The sequence below is a fragment of the Prunus mume genome, linkage group LG3 (assembly GCF_029339155.1).
Source record: "Prunus mume cultivar Tortuosa linkage group LG3, ASM2933915v1, whole genome shotgun sequence".
NCBI lineage: Eukaryota > Viridiplantae > Streptophyta > Magnoliopsida > Rosales > Rosaceae > Prunus > Prunus mume.
In genome coordinates this window covers 10,708,358-10,721,417 of record NC_142700.1, presented here as the reverse complement: position 1 = coordinate 10,721,417, position 13,060 = coordinate 10,708,358, and the positions used below count along the sequence as shown (strand labels likewise).

Genomic DNA, 13,060 nt, shown 5'->3' with positions numbered 1-13,060 from the left:
TCACAAAATGTGTTTGGCAGGGTCATGTTGACTGCTTGGAAACAATCAATATGTTTGTATAAAAAAAACCCTACACCCAAAACACTTTTAAACACACCCAAAACTCATAGTCTGGAGTTGATTTTGGGTGTGTTTCAAGTGCTTGGGTTTTTTTAAAGATGTATTTGAGTTTATAAATTGGTCGATTTGTTGCTGTTCCCACTTGACATATTGAATACTTTCGAATTGTGATGTGAGAGATGAAAACTTTTAAATCTTTTGACATATATATTTCCCACGCAACACATAGGCTATTTATTTTATTTCAATTCTCACAGATGGTGTACTTATTTAATTCTTCATCATTACCCAATATTTTAATGGTTTGCAGGTCAGCTCTGATTATTGAAGTTATTAATCATTCACCAGCCTCATGCTAATAAACAAATACTGCTTCTTCTTTTTTTAATCAGTAATCCCATGATGGCGCAATAATTAAATCATCCAGTTGTAACTTGTAATTTTGATAGACATTGTTAACTCATTTTCTCATAACTTAAGGGCCTGTTTGGTATCATTTTCACAGGCCATTTTCTGTTTTTCACGTGAAAATGTATTGTGGGTTATTTTGACAAACAAGCTGAAATTTTTCTTTCTGAGAATGAATCCAAAAGTATGAACAAATATTGAAAATGCCAAAAAGTCGTTTTTGTTTTCAGTCTCCCGATCAAAGACTCTTCTTCGTCAAATGAGCAACAATCCAATCAAATTATATCCAAAACAGTCAAATCTCCTCCTTCCAACCATAATCAGCCCCAAAATTTCATGAAAATAAACCCATAATTACACAAATTTGCAACTGAGCAAAAAAAAAAAAAAAAAAAAAATAGAGAGGAAGAAGAAGAACCACCACATACCTAGCTCAACCACCATCACCGCCCAATCGAACTACCACAACCACTAATTGGTGGAACCGGAGAGAGAGAGAGAGAGAGAGAGAGTGGGGATAAGATTTTAGTTATTCCAAATGCCAAAAGCAGTGCAAATTTGCCAAAACTAGACTGCTTTTGATTCTTACATAATTATTTTGTGGCGACTCAAGAGATCTCTTGCATGAAATCAAGGGAGTGTCGCAGGTTGCTTGATTGGCAATGGTTTCTCTGTGCCAAAAAAGATTTTTCTTTCACTTTCCAAAAGAAAAAGAATAATGTGTTCACGAGTTCATAAAGAAGATGCATCCTAGCACCCGTATAGTGTGTGTAAATTTAGTATATTATCACCCGTCTCAATAAGAAATGTTCTAAAAAAAAGAAAAAAAAAAAGATGCGTGTATCGAGGGTCAACTATATATGAATAATGTGCAACGTAATGTTATCATTTGCAGTTTATTAATCTTCTTCATAGTTTTTTTAATTTTTTATTCTCTCAAGTGGGTACAACAGTAGCTCAAGACGACGCGATCACGTCTCAAATGGGTAGATGCTCATAAAAAAATGCATGTGTATGGCACAAGTTGACTTGAACATTGCAGGCTTAGCTGGGAAACAATGACTTGAGATTATTCATATTCTACAAGTTAGGCACGATCTTGAATTATAAATTTGCCTGCATTTGCAAAGGATTTGGGGTTTGTTGAGTTGTAGAAGAAATTTAAGGGGCCATATATAAGGCTTTAATTTGCCATTTATATTGTGCATGGCTCTGTCTACACCTCCTACACAGTTATCGTACGTGCTTACCCAATTGAGATTGAAACACCAGCAGAAATGTTTTGAAATTGTGAATAACGTGAGAGATTATGTCAATCCATTTATTTTCTTGAATTCCTTAGTTAATTACGGATTACATAAAGTCAGGTTTAATCAGGTTTAATGAACACAAACAAAAGTACCACGACTTTTAAAATACAAGCAAACTGGAATTTTATGAAGAAAATTAATAAGCAAGTACATTTAACATCCATAAGCAAGCAAGTACTGAAATGATTAGGAAAAATCAACAAAAATATATAAAGATTAGAAGATCTGGATCACAATATATATAAAGATTATATTTTTCCCACGCAACGCATGGGCTCTATTTAAAATTCTCAAAGTGCAATTCTATACTATTAGGCAATCCCATTTGCACATATATATATATTTTTGTGTACGTGTCCCATGTGTAATGATTTAATCCTTAATTGCTGCCAATAATATTACTAATCGTTTCAACTCTTTGTGATAATTAAACTAATACTTATCTTCTTTTTTTTCCAAATTGTTTTCCCTGATTTTTGTTTACGATAAGAGTAGTTTAAAGCATTATCCATTACTATTAGGCCATTACCCGAGTCTCTACTGTCCCCTTTTGATTTTTTACTTTTTCAGAATTATTACCAGTATAAAGAATTTAGTATTTTTCCGTTTAATATTCGTATTATACACGTATGTACGTTTTTTTTTAATAACACTTCCGTTTTTCGTACATGTCTTAAAGAATAGGTAAAATACACATTTTTAAAAAAAACAAACATACAATACACGTATATACATATTTTTCATATTTAATACACGTATTTTTTCATAATTTTTCAATAATACACAAAATTCACGTATTATGCATATAATTTTCACATATTATTGAATATATAATATATAATTAAATAATTAAATATATTATATTAAAATATTATGTAGTGGCCAAACTTCTCAATTGTAACTTGCCAAAATATTGCTGAATAAAACACGTACCTATTTTATTTGTATTTTTTCCGTTCCGTAATTTACTAACTATAAAAGAATTTGGGTGGCCAAGATTATTTCTTACTTGTTGTAAGAAAAATGCAAGATGGTGATTTTCCAATCTCTTTGCCAACAAGAACAACAATTTTAAATAAAGTTTTATGCGTATAGTAGTAAGAGAGGTGGTATCTTCATTTAAAGTGTTGTTTGAAAAGTGAAGCAATTACCAAGACCACTACAACTCAGCATGCAATTCTTTATTAAGATAAACAATGTGTGCAATAACATTATTTAGTAGCATTCGAGAGAAGAAGGTAGATCAAAGACAAACATTCACACAAAAAAAAAAAAAAAAATTGAACTTTCAAATTGATTTTCTCTAAAATTTCTCTCTTTTCAATATCTATTTTTGATATGTTGAAATTAGCAAATTAATAACTATAAATCGAAGTAGGCCAAAAAATTTCAAAATTGCTAGGGCACACTTAAAAAAAAAAAAAAGTATAGCCACATTGCTATACTTAAAGAGTATAGCTGCGCGGCTATACTTGGGTTTTTTAAATTGTTTTTTAAATTAATAGGCTATACTCGTAATTATCAAAATAAAATAAAATAAAAAAGGGCCGCCAAGGCGAGTCCTTCCTCTTTTTTAATAAATAGTATGGCCGCGCGGCTCTACTTAGCTTTAAAAAAAAAAAATTTGTATAACCACCCTACTGTACTATTTTAATATATACTTGGATCTTTCCCTTGAAGATTCTATCGAGGTATCCCGATAGAAGACAAGAGGATGGCATAGAGGCTTGGGCCGGCTGACTCTTTTTATTGGGCAAGCCCAGCCCCATTTAAATTTGTATATATTTTTGGATCCATCTGAATATTTAATTAATAATCATTAGCCAATATTTAAATTGTTTTCAGTAGTGTTCAAATTGTTTGCACTAGTGGGGATAAGATCCTTAAACAAAGACTTCTCTGTCAGTCTATTGCCGTATAAATTCAATAACAGTAGGGCATGCAAAGTATAACAACCATACCATACCATAAATGAACGTTGAAGTGGAAGTGATCTCCGAAGAGATTATCAAAACATCTTCTCCAATCCCATACCATCTTCGCAATTACCACTTTTCCTTTCTTGATCGAACACATCATCCAGTGTACACCTCTTTGCAGGGCCGTCCCTGAGATTTTGAGAGCCCTGTGCGAAACTTAAATTGGGGCCTCGCATAATCTAATATGAAAATACTATAGAAATTTGCCATAACTTAATGTCATAAACAATTTTTTTTATAACTAAAATTCACCATCAATAAATATGCAATGACAATCAGAAATCAAATTCATAAAAATTTAAATGTTTCTATTTGATAAAGTTAAATGTTTGGTACAAAAATAAGCTCATTGTGCCCTTATAAGGTCCCTTGCTGCCTCCAATAACCAATCTGTGTTTAATAGAAAAATAATAATAATTTGGCAATCACAAATTAAAGAGTAGTTGCACACAAATGTCATTAACAAATTAGATTATATTGCATTAAACACAAAAGCAACAACAAAAACATACCTGATTATCCAAAAATCATTCACATTGTATTTGCTGTCTTATTTGAAGAATTAAAGTTATTACGAGAGCTTTTACCCCAAAAGAAAAAAAACACAACTAGTACAATACTAATGTCTGAAAATTGATCTTCTTGAATTTTTAGAAGAGAAATCATCGATCAAATCATCATAATCAAGTTTTTCAAGAAATTCACTTTCAATTGAAAGCAAAGCTAGTCCGTTTAATCTTTCTTGCGATATAGTTGATCGCAAGTACGATTTTAACAATTTTAATTTTGAAAAACTTCTTTCCGCAGATGCAACAGTAACAGGAATAGTCAATAGGATTCTATATGCAATGAATGCATTTGGAAAATAATTTAATCTTTTCAAGAAATTTAATATTGCAGTAGCTGTGGTATTTTCTTTTGGTAAAAGCTCTCGTAAAACTTTCAACTCAACAAATAAATCCTCCCGATTGACCAACAATTGTCAAAGGATTGAAAAAAGAACCAAAGGTAAAAGCTGTGGTATTTTCTTTTGATTTTGAGTGGTCTTTATGAATTCAGGAATTAGGGTTTTCTCTTTTTGGTGTTCAAATTCCTGAAATTGAAAGAATAACAAAAATTGTCAAATGATTGAAAAAAGAACCAAAAAGAAATTGATGAACAATGATGATTACTTACCAGAAAATCAGAGTTTAAGAGAAAGAAGAAGCCATGAAGCTTTTTTCGTGGTGTTTTGAATGAAGATTTCTGTTTTTTTATTTTATTTAAATGTTATAATTATGTAAAGTTTGAATGCAAAAATAATATCAAAAAAGGCTAGCCAGTAGATCGACCTCAAGGAGCATCGAACTCGGGCCCTATTGCCAAAGAGGCAGCGCTCCATCCAACTCCCTTGAATACGCTGTTGTGCAAATATTCAGACGCTATGCTATATATACGATTCATATAATATTAATATATATATATATATAATATAAAGAAATTTTTTTTCAGGGGCCCTGTGCGGTGGCACCACTTGCACCACTCTAGGGCCGCCCCTGCCTCTTTGGTCCTCTTCTATGAATTCAATGGTGAGACATAACCCACCATTAGGGAAATATCCAATCACCTTAAGAAGTCCTTAGCCGAGGTATTAACCCTTTACTATCTACTTGCCGGACGGATCAGATTCGACAACCATTTTGTAGATTGCAATGACGAGGGCGTGCCTTACCTTGAAGCTCAAGTAACCAATTGCCATGTTCTGGAGAATCCAATCCCTGGTGAACTTAATAAACTCGTCCCATTTCAACTAGATGATGGTATTGCTGTTGATGAAATTGCCCTCGGCGTCTAGCTTAGTATGTTTAAATGTGGAGGCTTCGCTATGTTAAGATTTTAGAGGGACGGACCCTTAGCCCACCACTAGCAACATCGATATTGTCCCCAACTTAACCGCCTGTTTAGCAGGTGTGAGGTTTTATACAAAAGGCCTCGATGTTATTAGGAGTGGAACAATTTATTATATGAGACTTTCTATTTTGTTAAGTTTCCTATGTGGGACTCATGTATTCTTCAACACTCCTTATGTGGGACTATTTTTTAGTGGGCCACACATGCAATCAATTCCACATCAGTCACTTTTTTTCTTCTTTTTAAATTTTTTTTGGAAAAAAAATTTGGGGTTTGTTTGATTTTGATTCAATTTGGAGTTTTTGTTTGATTTGAGTTTGTTTGATTTGGGTTTAATCGGGCCCAGTCAACCAACCTATCTCTGAGTTTTTTTGAATATGGTTTGAACGTATTATGTTAATCTTATTCTTCTCCATAAGGAGGCATATATAAGAGTTTACGGGGTGCTTTATAAGAAATTAGATACAATAAGGAATTAGGAAAGTACCTCCTAATTATACAATGATTTATCAACTATATAAAAATAGGAAAGTAAATCCCTTAATTAATCAAGGAAATAAATCTCCTTAATTAATTAGGAGACTCACGTCAAGACTCCTCCTCAAGTTGGTGCATATACGTCACCAATGCCTAACTTGGTAAGTGAGTCATGAAATACTCTTCCACAAACAGCTTTAGTTAAGATATCTGCCAATTGATCTTTTGATCTTACGAATGGTAGGCGGATAATCTTCTTCTCAATTTTGTCTTTGATAAACTGTCTATCCACCTCAACATGTTTAGTTCGATCATGTTGAACTACATTATGGGAAATATCAGTTGGCTAACTTGTTATCACAATGTAACTCAATTGGATTTTCTAGCTTGAAACCCAATTCTATATACAGTCTTTTGATCCATAGTAATTCACAAACTCCGTGAGCCATTCCTCGATACTCTGCTTCAGCACTAGACCAAGAAATCACATTTTGTTACTTACTCCACCAAGTGACTAGGTTACCTCCCATAAAGGTGAAGTAATCTGAAGTAGAGCGTCTATCGATAACAGAGCCAGCCCAATCAGCATCTGTATATCCAACAACTTCAAGATCTCTATTTTTTGAGAACATTAATCATTTTCCAGATTCTGACTTTAAGTATCTTAAGATCTGATCAACTGCATTCCTATGGGACACACTGGGTGAATGCATAAACTGACTAACCACACTTACAGCATATGCAATATCTGGTCTTGTGTGGGCTAAATATATCAACCTTCCAACAAGGCGTTGGTACTATTCCTTATTGGTTGGTTCTTGATTCATGTCTTCACATAACTTGTGATTCATCTCGATGGGTGTATCAGCAGGTTTGCATCCAAGCATTCCTGTTTAAGTGAGCAGATCTAATACATACTTCCTTTGAGACATAAATATACCAGTTGTGGACTTGGCTACTTCAATTCCTAGAAAGTACTTCAGATCACCTAAATCCTTCATCTCAAATTCATAAGACAAATACTTCTGCAGTTTCAGTTGCTCTCCTGTGTCGTTTCCAGTTACGACTATTTCATCCACATAAACAATCAATGCAGTAAGTCTTCTTCCATCACGCTTCAAGAACAAAGTGTGATATGCATTACTTTGTATATATGCAAAATTCTTCATGGATTTAGTGAATTTGTCAAACCATGCCCTGGAGGATTGCTTTAACCCATATATATAAAAGACTTTCTGAGCATGCAAACTTGACTCTCCTTGTCACGAGCTAAGTTAGATCCTGGTGGTAAGTCCATATATACTTATTCTTCAAGTCTCCATGTAAGAATGCATTTTTGACATCAAACTGATGTAGTGGCCCATCGAGATTTGCTGTTAGAGACAATAAGACTCTAATAGTGTTAATCTTAGCTACTAGGGCAAAGGTCTCCTCGTAGTCTATCCCATATCTTTGTGTGTACCCATTCGCCACCAATCTAGCTTTATATCTTTCAACGAATCAATCTGCTTTGAGTTTCATATTATAAATCCACCTGCATCCTATTGTCTTCTTTCCATGAGATAAGGGCACGAGTTCCCATATGGCATTCTTTTAGAGAGCTCACATTTCTTCATTCATAGTTTCTTTCTATTTTGGGTCTTCTAGTGCTTCAATTACACTGTTGGGGACAGATATGTCAGCCAACTGCTTTCACATAGTGCACACGTGACTCTGATAATCTGCTGAAAGATATATAATTATTGATAGGGTATTTTCCTTTGGCTTTAAGATCTGCTTCACATTGTACTCGAGGTTTGCCAAGGTTCTTTCTTTCTGGAAGCTGATATGTAGGCTCTGTGCCTTCTGAAATTAAATCATCATGAGATATTTCATTAGTGTTATCAGTTTCAGGACAAGATGTTACCTGAATGACATCTTCAGCAGGTGATTGGTGTGGTACTGGAGCTGAAGAAGTCTCCGGAGTGGGCAAAATCTCATCAGTTTCCTCCTCTTGAGTTGAGTAGCAAGGAGACGACAAATCAAACAATTGAAACTCAGGCCGAGGCTATAATATGGCTTAAATTTAAATTTGGGCCTATCTACCAAATGATGGTGACTGTTGCCACTTTTTTTTTTTTTTTTTTTTTGGTGGTGTGCTCTCTAAGTTGAAAATACTAACGGTAAGGATCAACCATTGATGTCCCCAACTTCAGAACAAATGGCTAGGATAATGGCTAGACGTATACTATATAGACTAATCCTCGGCCAGGAAAAAAGAAAGTATTTTCCAAAGATTGCACATCATAGTGAAAATGATTATTCTCACATTACGACAATACTAATTACACTAAACTCGACTTTAATACTTAGATTTTGGAATATAATTGAAACTGATTATTTTGACAATAGAATTGAAATTGATTATTCCGACAACAGAATCACAACAATATCAATTAAACTAAACTCAGACCTTCTTTAATTAGCACTTAGTGCTACATGACCTTTGGATTTACAGAAGCATATTTAAGCAGCTCCGGGTTGCTTTCAAAATGCTCCATGATTTCTTCACTAACACTCAACATTGCTTCTATTCCCTTGCCATCTCTTTTATCAATCAAAATAACCAAATCCTTAAGTCCAATACTAGGAATGCTCACCCATGCCGGCTTTCCCAATCCGAAATTAGCTTCATAAAAAGGAAACCTACACCAACTTCCAGGGCATAAATGGTACATGTCAACATTCCCTGTCAACTTTTGACATTCTTGATCCCATTGCCATGCCTTAATAGAATCAAATGGTAGTTTTGTAGGATAAGTTTCTTTCTGCTGTTCAAGCCCTTTCCTGAGTTTGGCAACCAAGTCTTTTAGATCTATGGTCTCATCGTCATTCTCTTCTTGACCTTTTAATAACGATGGTGTAGCGATGACTACTAAATTAGCAACAACGTTCCCACCCAAGTTTTGTGGGAAGGGTGGCTCAAATCGTCTACGCAAGTCCATAGCCATTTTGAACGAAGATGGTCTTGACCCCAATGGTATGTTTGATGATTTGGATGATGCTTCCATAGCACATTTCCAAATGAGTGCTGAAAGTACGAGGACGCGAGTCGGTGCATGAGGTGCCAATGCACTGGCCAAATGTGATTGGAGGGTGGCAATTTTTGAGGCATCAAACACAAACCTCTTTGTTATGTACTTGATGCCCACCAGATTGGGTGGTGATGGCTGTGATGAGTTTAAGAAATCTAGTGGTGGAAAATAAGACGCAGCATCAAATTTTGGGACCATGAAGGGTGCCTGATCATCGTGACAATCATCAAGGGCTGTTTTGGCCCAACAACTGATGAAGGCGCTAGATGTGGTGCCATCAACAACCCTATGTGAGAAATTCAACCCTATTGCCATTCCTCCACACTCGAACAAGTTGGCTTGCACAGCAAGCAACGGGAGCCTCGTGGCATCACCATCACCATCACCATCAGGTTGACCAATTGCTGGGACGAGCCCTGTTAGCATATCGGGATCTGGACGTTCAAAAATCTGCAATAAGGAACATTTAACTCGGGCCGTCACAAACTCAGCTCCATCATCAGTGCATTGGATCATGTCATGGCCTTTACTCAATCTTCCTGCTAAGGGGTAGAAGTGAGTGAGAGTTTTGGCTAATGACTGAATTAGATGCTGAAAATAATCTCTCTCCTTCATCCGCATGGCCGCCGTGTCTGTGGAAGTAGCTCCACCTCCTGAACCAGTAATATTATTGTTGGCGGCGTAGAAGAGAAGCGTTGGGAAGTAAACGTGACTAGGAAGCATCTGATCCAAAACAGAGAGCTGTAGGGTTCTCAAGGGATGAGGAGTTGGGGATGATGGTTTGACTGTTTGCCTCTCAATGATTTCAACCTTGATCAAGTGTGTGGCCATCTTACTTTGTTCGCTATAGGCTATATCTCGCTGGCTAGAAACTAATCTGACTGTTTGCTATATATCAAGTCTGTGGCCATCTTACTTTCTTTATGGGCAAAAGAAAGGATCTGCATGGAATGAGAGTCTTACAATTCTTGTGTGAGTGATTAGTTTAGTTAGGTGGGATTTTTATAAAGACGAGACTTATAGTTTTGAAGACCAGATTCCTTTAGCTTGGCTTATGGTATAATATAATGTGTTACATGTGTTAGGTGGGAATTAGTGAAGACGAGAGAGACTTACTTTCCTAGCTAATATATATATATCCCGACAACTTACCATTTTAGGTGGAATTTAAATACCAGCAGACAGATTCTCTCAGGACATAATCAGTATATTATTGGACTAATTATGGGTTGAGGTTTTTATTTTATTTTAGATAATGTTCTCTAAATAAAATTCTCGTTTTTTTCTTCTACATTATAATGTTGTTCTAATTTTTAATTTTTTTTTCTAGAGGATACATTAACCAAAAATGCCTTTAAAAAATAGTTCACATATTAAGCTACCAGACTCATTCTCGAATCCTGAGAAGCAAATTCGTTTTCTACTTTTCATTTTTTGAAAACATTCTTCAAAACTGTTACCAGACGGGCCCTAAAAGAATACCATGTATTGATATTCTTTCATTATTGTATCAATATGGTGCATATTGGTTTAAGATGAGGCTAAACTTTGAACTCTCTCCTTAATGAATGGTTGAGAAAGAATGCTCCGAGTTAGAAATATAGAAAATTTGACATAAGTTCAATTCTAATGAGAGATGTTGTGTGCAATCTACGTAGAAGTTGTTGTTCTAAGTCCTTAGGCTTTTGCACCACATAAGATTACATGCCATTTTTTATTTATTGATGTTTATGTTTTATTTTAAATTAATTTTTCGATCCAATTATGCCCCTATAACATAAATAAGGTAAATTATGGATTTGTAAAACCGGTAAGTTATTGATTTGTAGGACATCAATTATCAGATTTGATTTGAATTTAGGGTGATTTTATTTGAACCCACAATCCTCTCTTTTGACCCCACACACTCTTCACACCCCCATAAAATTTTACTTAAGTTTAAAATTATTCTCTACACCCATCAATTTTTTCAAAATTACCCTCGCTAACCTAAACCCATCACACATTTTTTATATTCACACCACTTGTTATTCAAATAACATAATAAATTTATTTTTTAAAATTTCATGTGTTCTATGCAGACCCCCGCAGAACTTCTTGGTAAACCCTATCAGTTCTACAGTACAACTCGTCCGAAATTTTGTATGGTTAAAATATCACCTAAACTCCAAGGTCGTGAAGAATGGCAAGGTTAGCCCCACAATTTTGAGTTTTAATGTTATGTTTATAAGTGATATTTTTCAGAAATAGGATGCGTTTTAGAGTTTAGAAATGTATTCATGGTTAAATTTTTGTGATTTTTTTGAAAATTGATGTATGGGTTCAAACCTGGTTTTACCAAAATAGGGGGAAATTTCAACAGATGACCACAAAAATCGTTTCAATTTTTCAGTGGTAGTCTTCCGAATTCGTTTCAAATTTTTAATGGCAGTCTACCGAATTCAGTTTTGAGTTTGTACTTAAAAATGTTTTTTGGGTTTATTTGTCTTCTTTTCTGGTATAATGAATACCTACACTTTTTATCTACCTGTTACATGAAGTAGTTCTCGTTGTTATGGAGACTGTATGCTGAGTGGAGGACTTGAATGTTAGGACAATCATAAATTGCAAATTTCTATATCTTTGTTTTGTTCTATTTTCCCAGTTTGTTGGTATGTGTCTCTTTGGAATGAATTTTTCTTCTCAAACAAGTAGAAATATCAAAGCACACAAAGATGAGAAGTTGAAAATGATGAAAACACTAGGACATTGAATTCACCACTAGTAATCTAATCTAGCCTCTTATGCATGTCCACCTATTACCTAACCAATTGATGTTGCTGCTCAGTTTTCATTTTTTATGAATTACCTATGGTAATTAGGGTAACCCAAATATTTCTACATTCAATTTGCCAATGGTATTTAGGTAAAATATGAACACATAGAAACTCATTAAGATCAATGAAAACCTCTAACAAGCGTATAAATCCTAGAAGCATGGTATTTATCCTATAAGAATTACGAATCTTAACCACAAGAAGCAAGCCTAAAAAAGTATAGTATTTACTCTAATTTGCATAAGATAAACTCAATTAACAATGTAGATGGTGATCAGCATCAAGAAAATCAACCAAGTTATTAAGCACATTGATTAAGAATCCAACATCAATAACGACAATCAATAGATAGGCAAAATCAGAAAACTAGATTATCATATACTAGGCTTGCATCATGCTCTAGCAAAAAAAATTTCATTACACATAGTCATAGAATTTGGCATAAGCAAAATCATAAGGAAGAAACGATAAAATTCTAGTAAAGTTGCTCTACTCTTCCGGCGCTCTCTAATTTTCCAAGTCTTCTGTACCCCCCTAAGGAGTTGTTTCTCAAGTTTTACAAAGAGTTGAAGACTTGTCTCACTATTTACATACAGCAAGGAGTAAATGTTATGGTTGTGAAGCCTATACCCTCCATCTATAAATTGAGACAATCTTTAGGCTTCTAGTAGAGACCTCTAGAGAGAAAAAAGAAAAAAAAAAAAAGAAAAGAAAAAAGCGAGAGCCTAGGCAGAGGAGGAAGAAATAGGAGAGCGAGAGGAGAGAAATTGTCCCAGAGAAAAATGTGAGCCAATGAGAGTGTAAACACCAAGTTATATTCCTTTTGTAGCCCTATTATTTTACATAGTGAAAAGGTTAGTGTTGATGCTCTCCGGAGATGTAGGCACAACTTTCCGAACCTCGTCAAATATTGTGTTTTATTTACTTTATGTGCAACCTTTATATTCCAGTACCATTCGTTTATTATACAACAATTGTAGATTTTTTTTTTCTCTTTTTATCAGTAAGATCTTTAGTTTTCTTACAACCAATGATGGATAATAATA

The 13,060-nt window shown here is 34.5% G+C and overlaps 1 protein-coding gene across 1 annotated transcript; it reads right to left on the bottom strand.

The window, feature by feature from the left end:
- Positions 1 to 8,415: 8,415 nt before the first annotated feature.
- On the bottom strand, positions 8,416 to 10,102 carry LOC103325758 (akuammiline synthase 1-like). The gene has a single exon (XM_016793005.2). It carries the CDS (start codon positions 10,027 to 10,029, stop codon positions 8,599 to 8,601), a length of 1,431 nt encoding a protein of 476 aa, XP_016648491.2. The 5' UTR covers positions 10,030 to 10,102; the 3' UTR covers positions 8,416 to 8,598.
- Between the last annotated feature and the right edge of the window lie 2,958 nt (positions 10,103 to 13,060).

What these genes read in the sequence shown, in the direction of transcription:
- LOC103325758 (XM_016793005.2), bottom strand. Translation starts at nt 10,029, where the DNA reads ATGGCCACACACTTGATCAAGGTTGAAATCATTGAGAGGCAAACAGTC.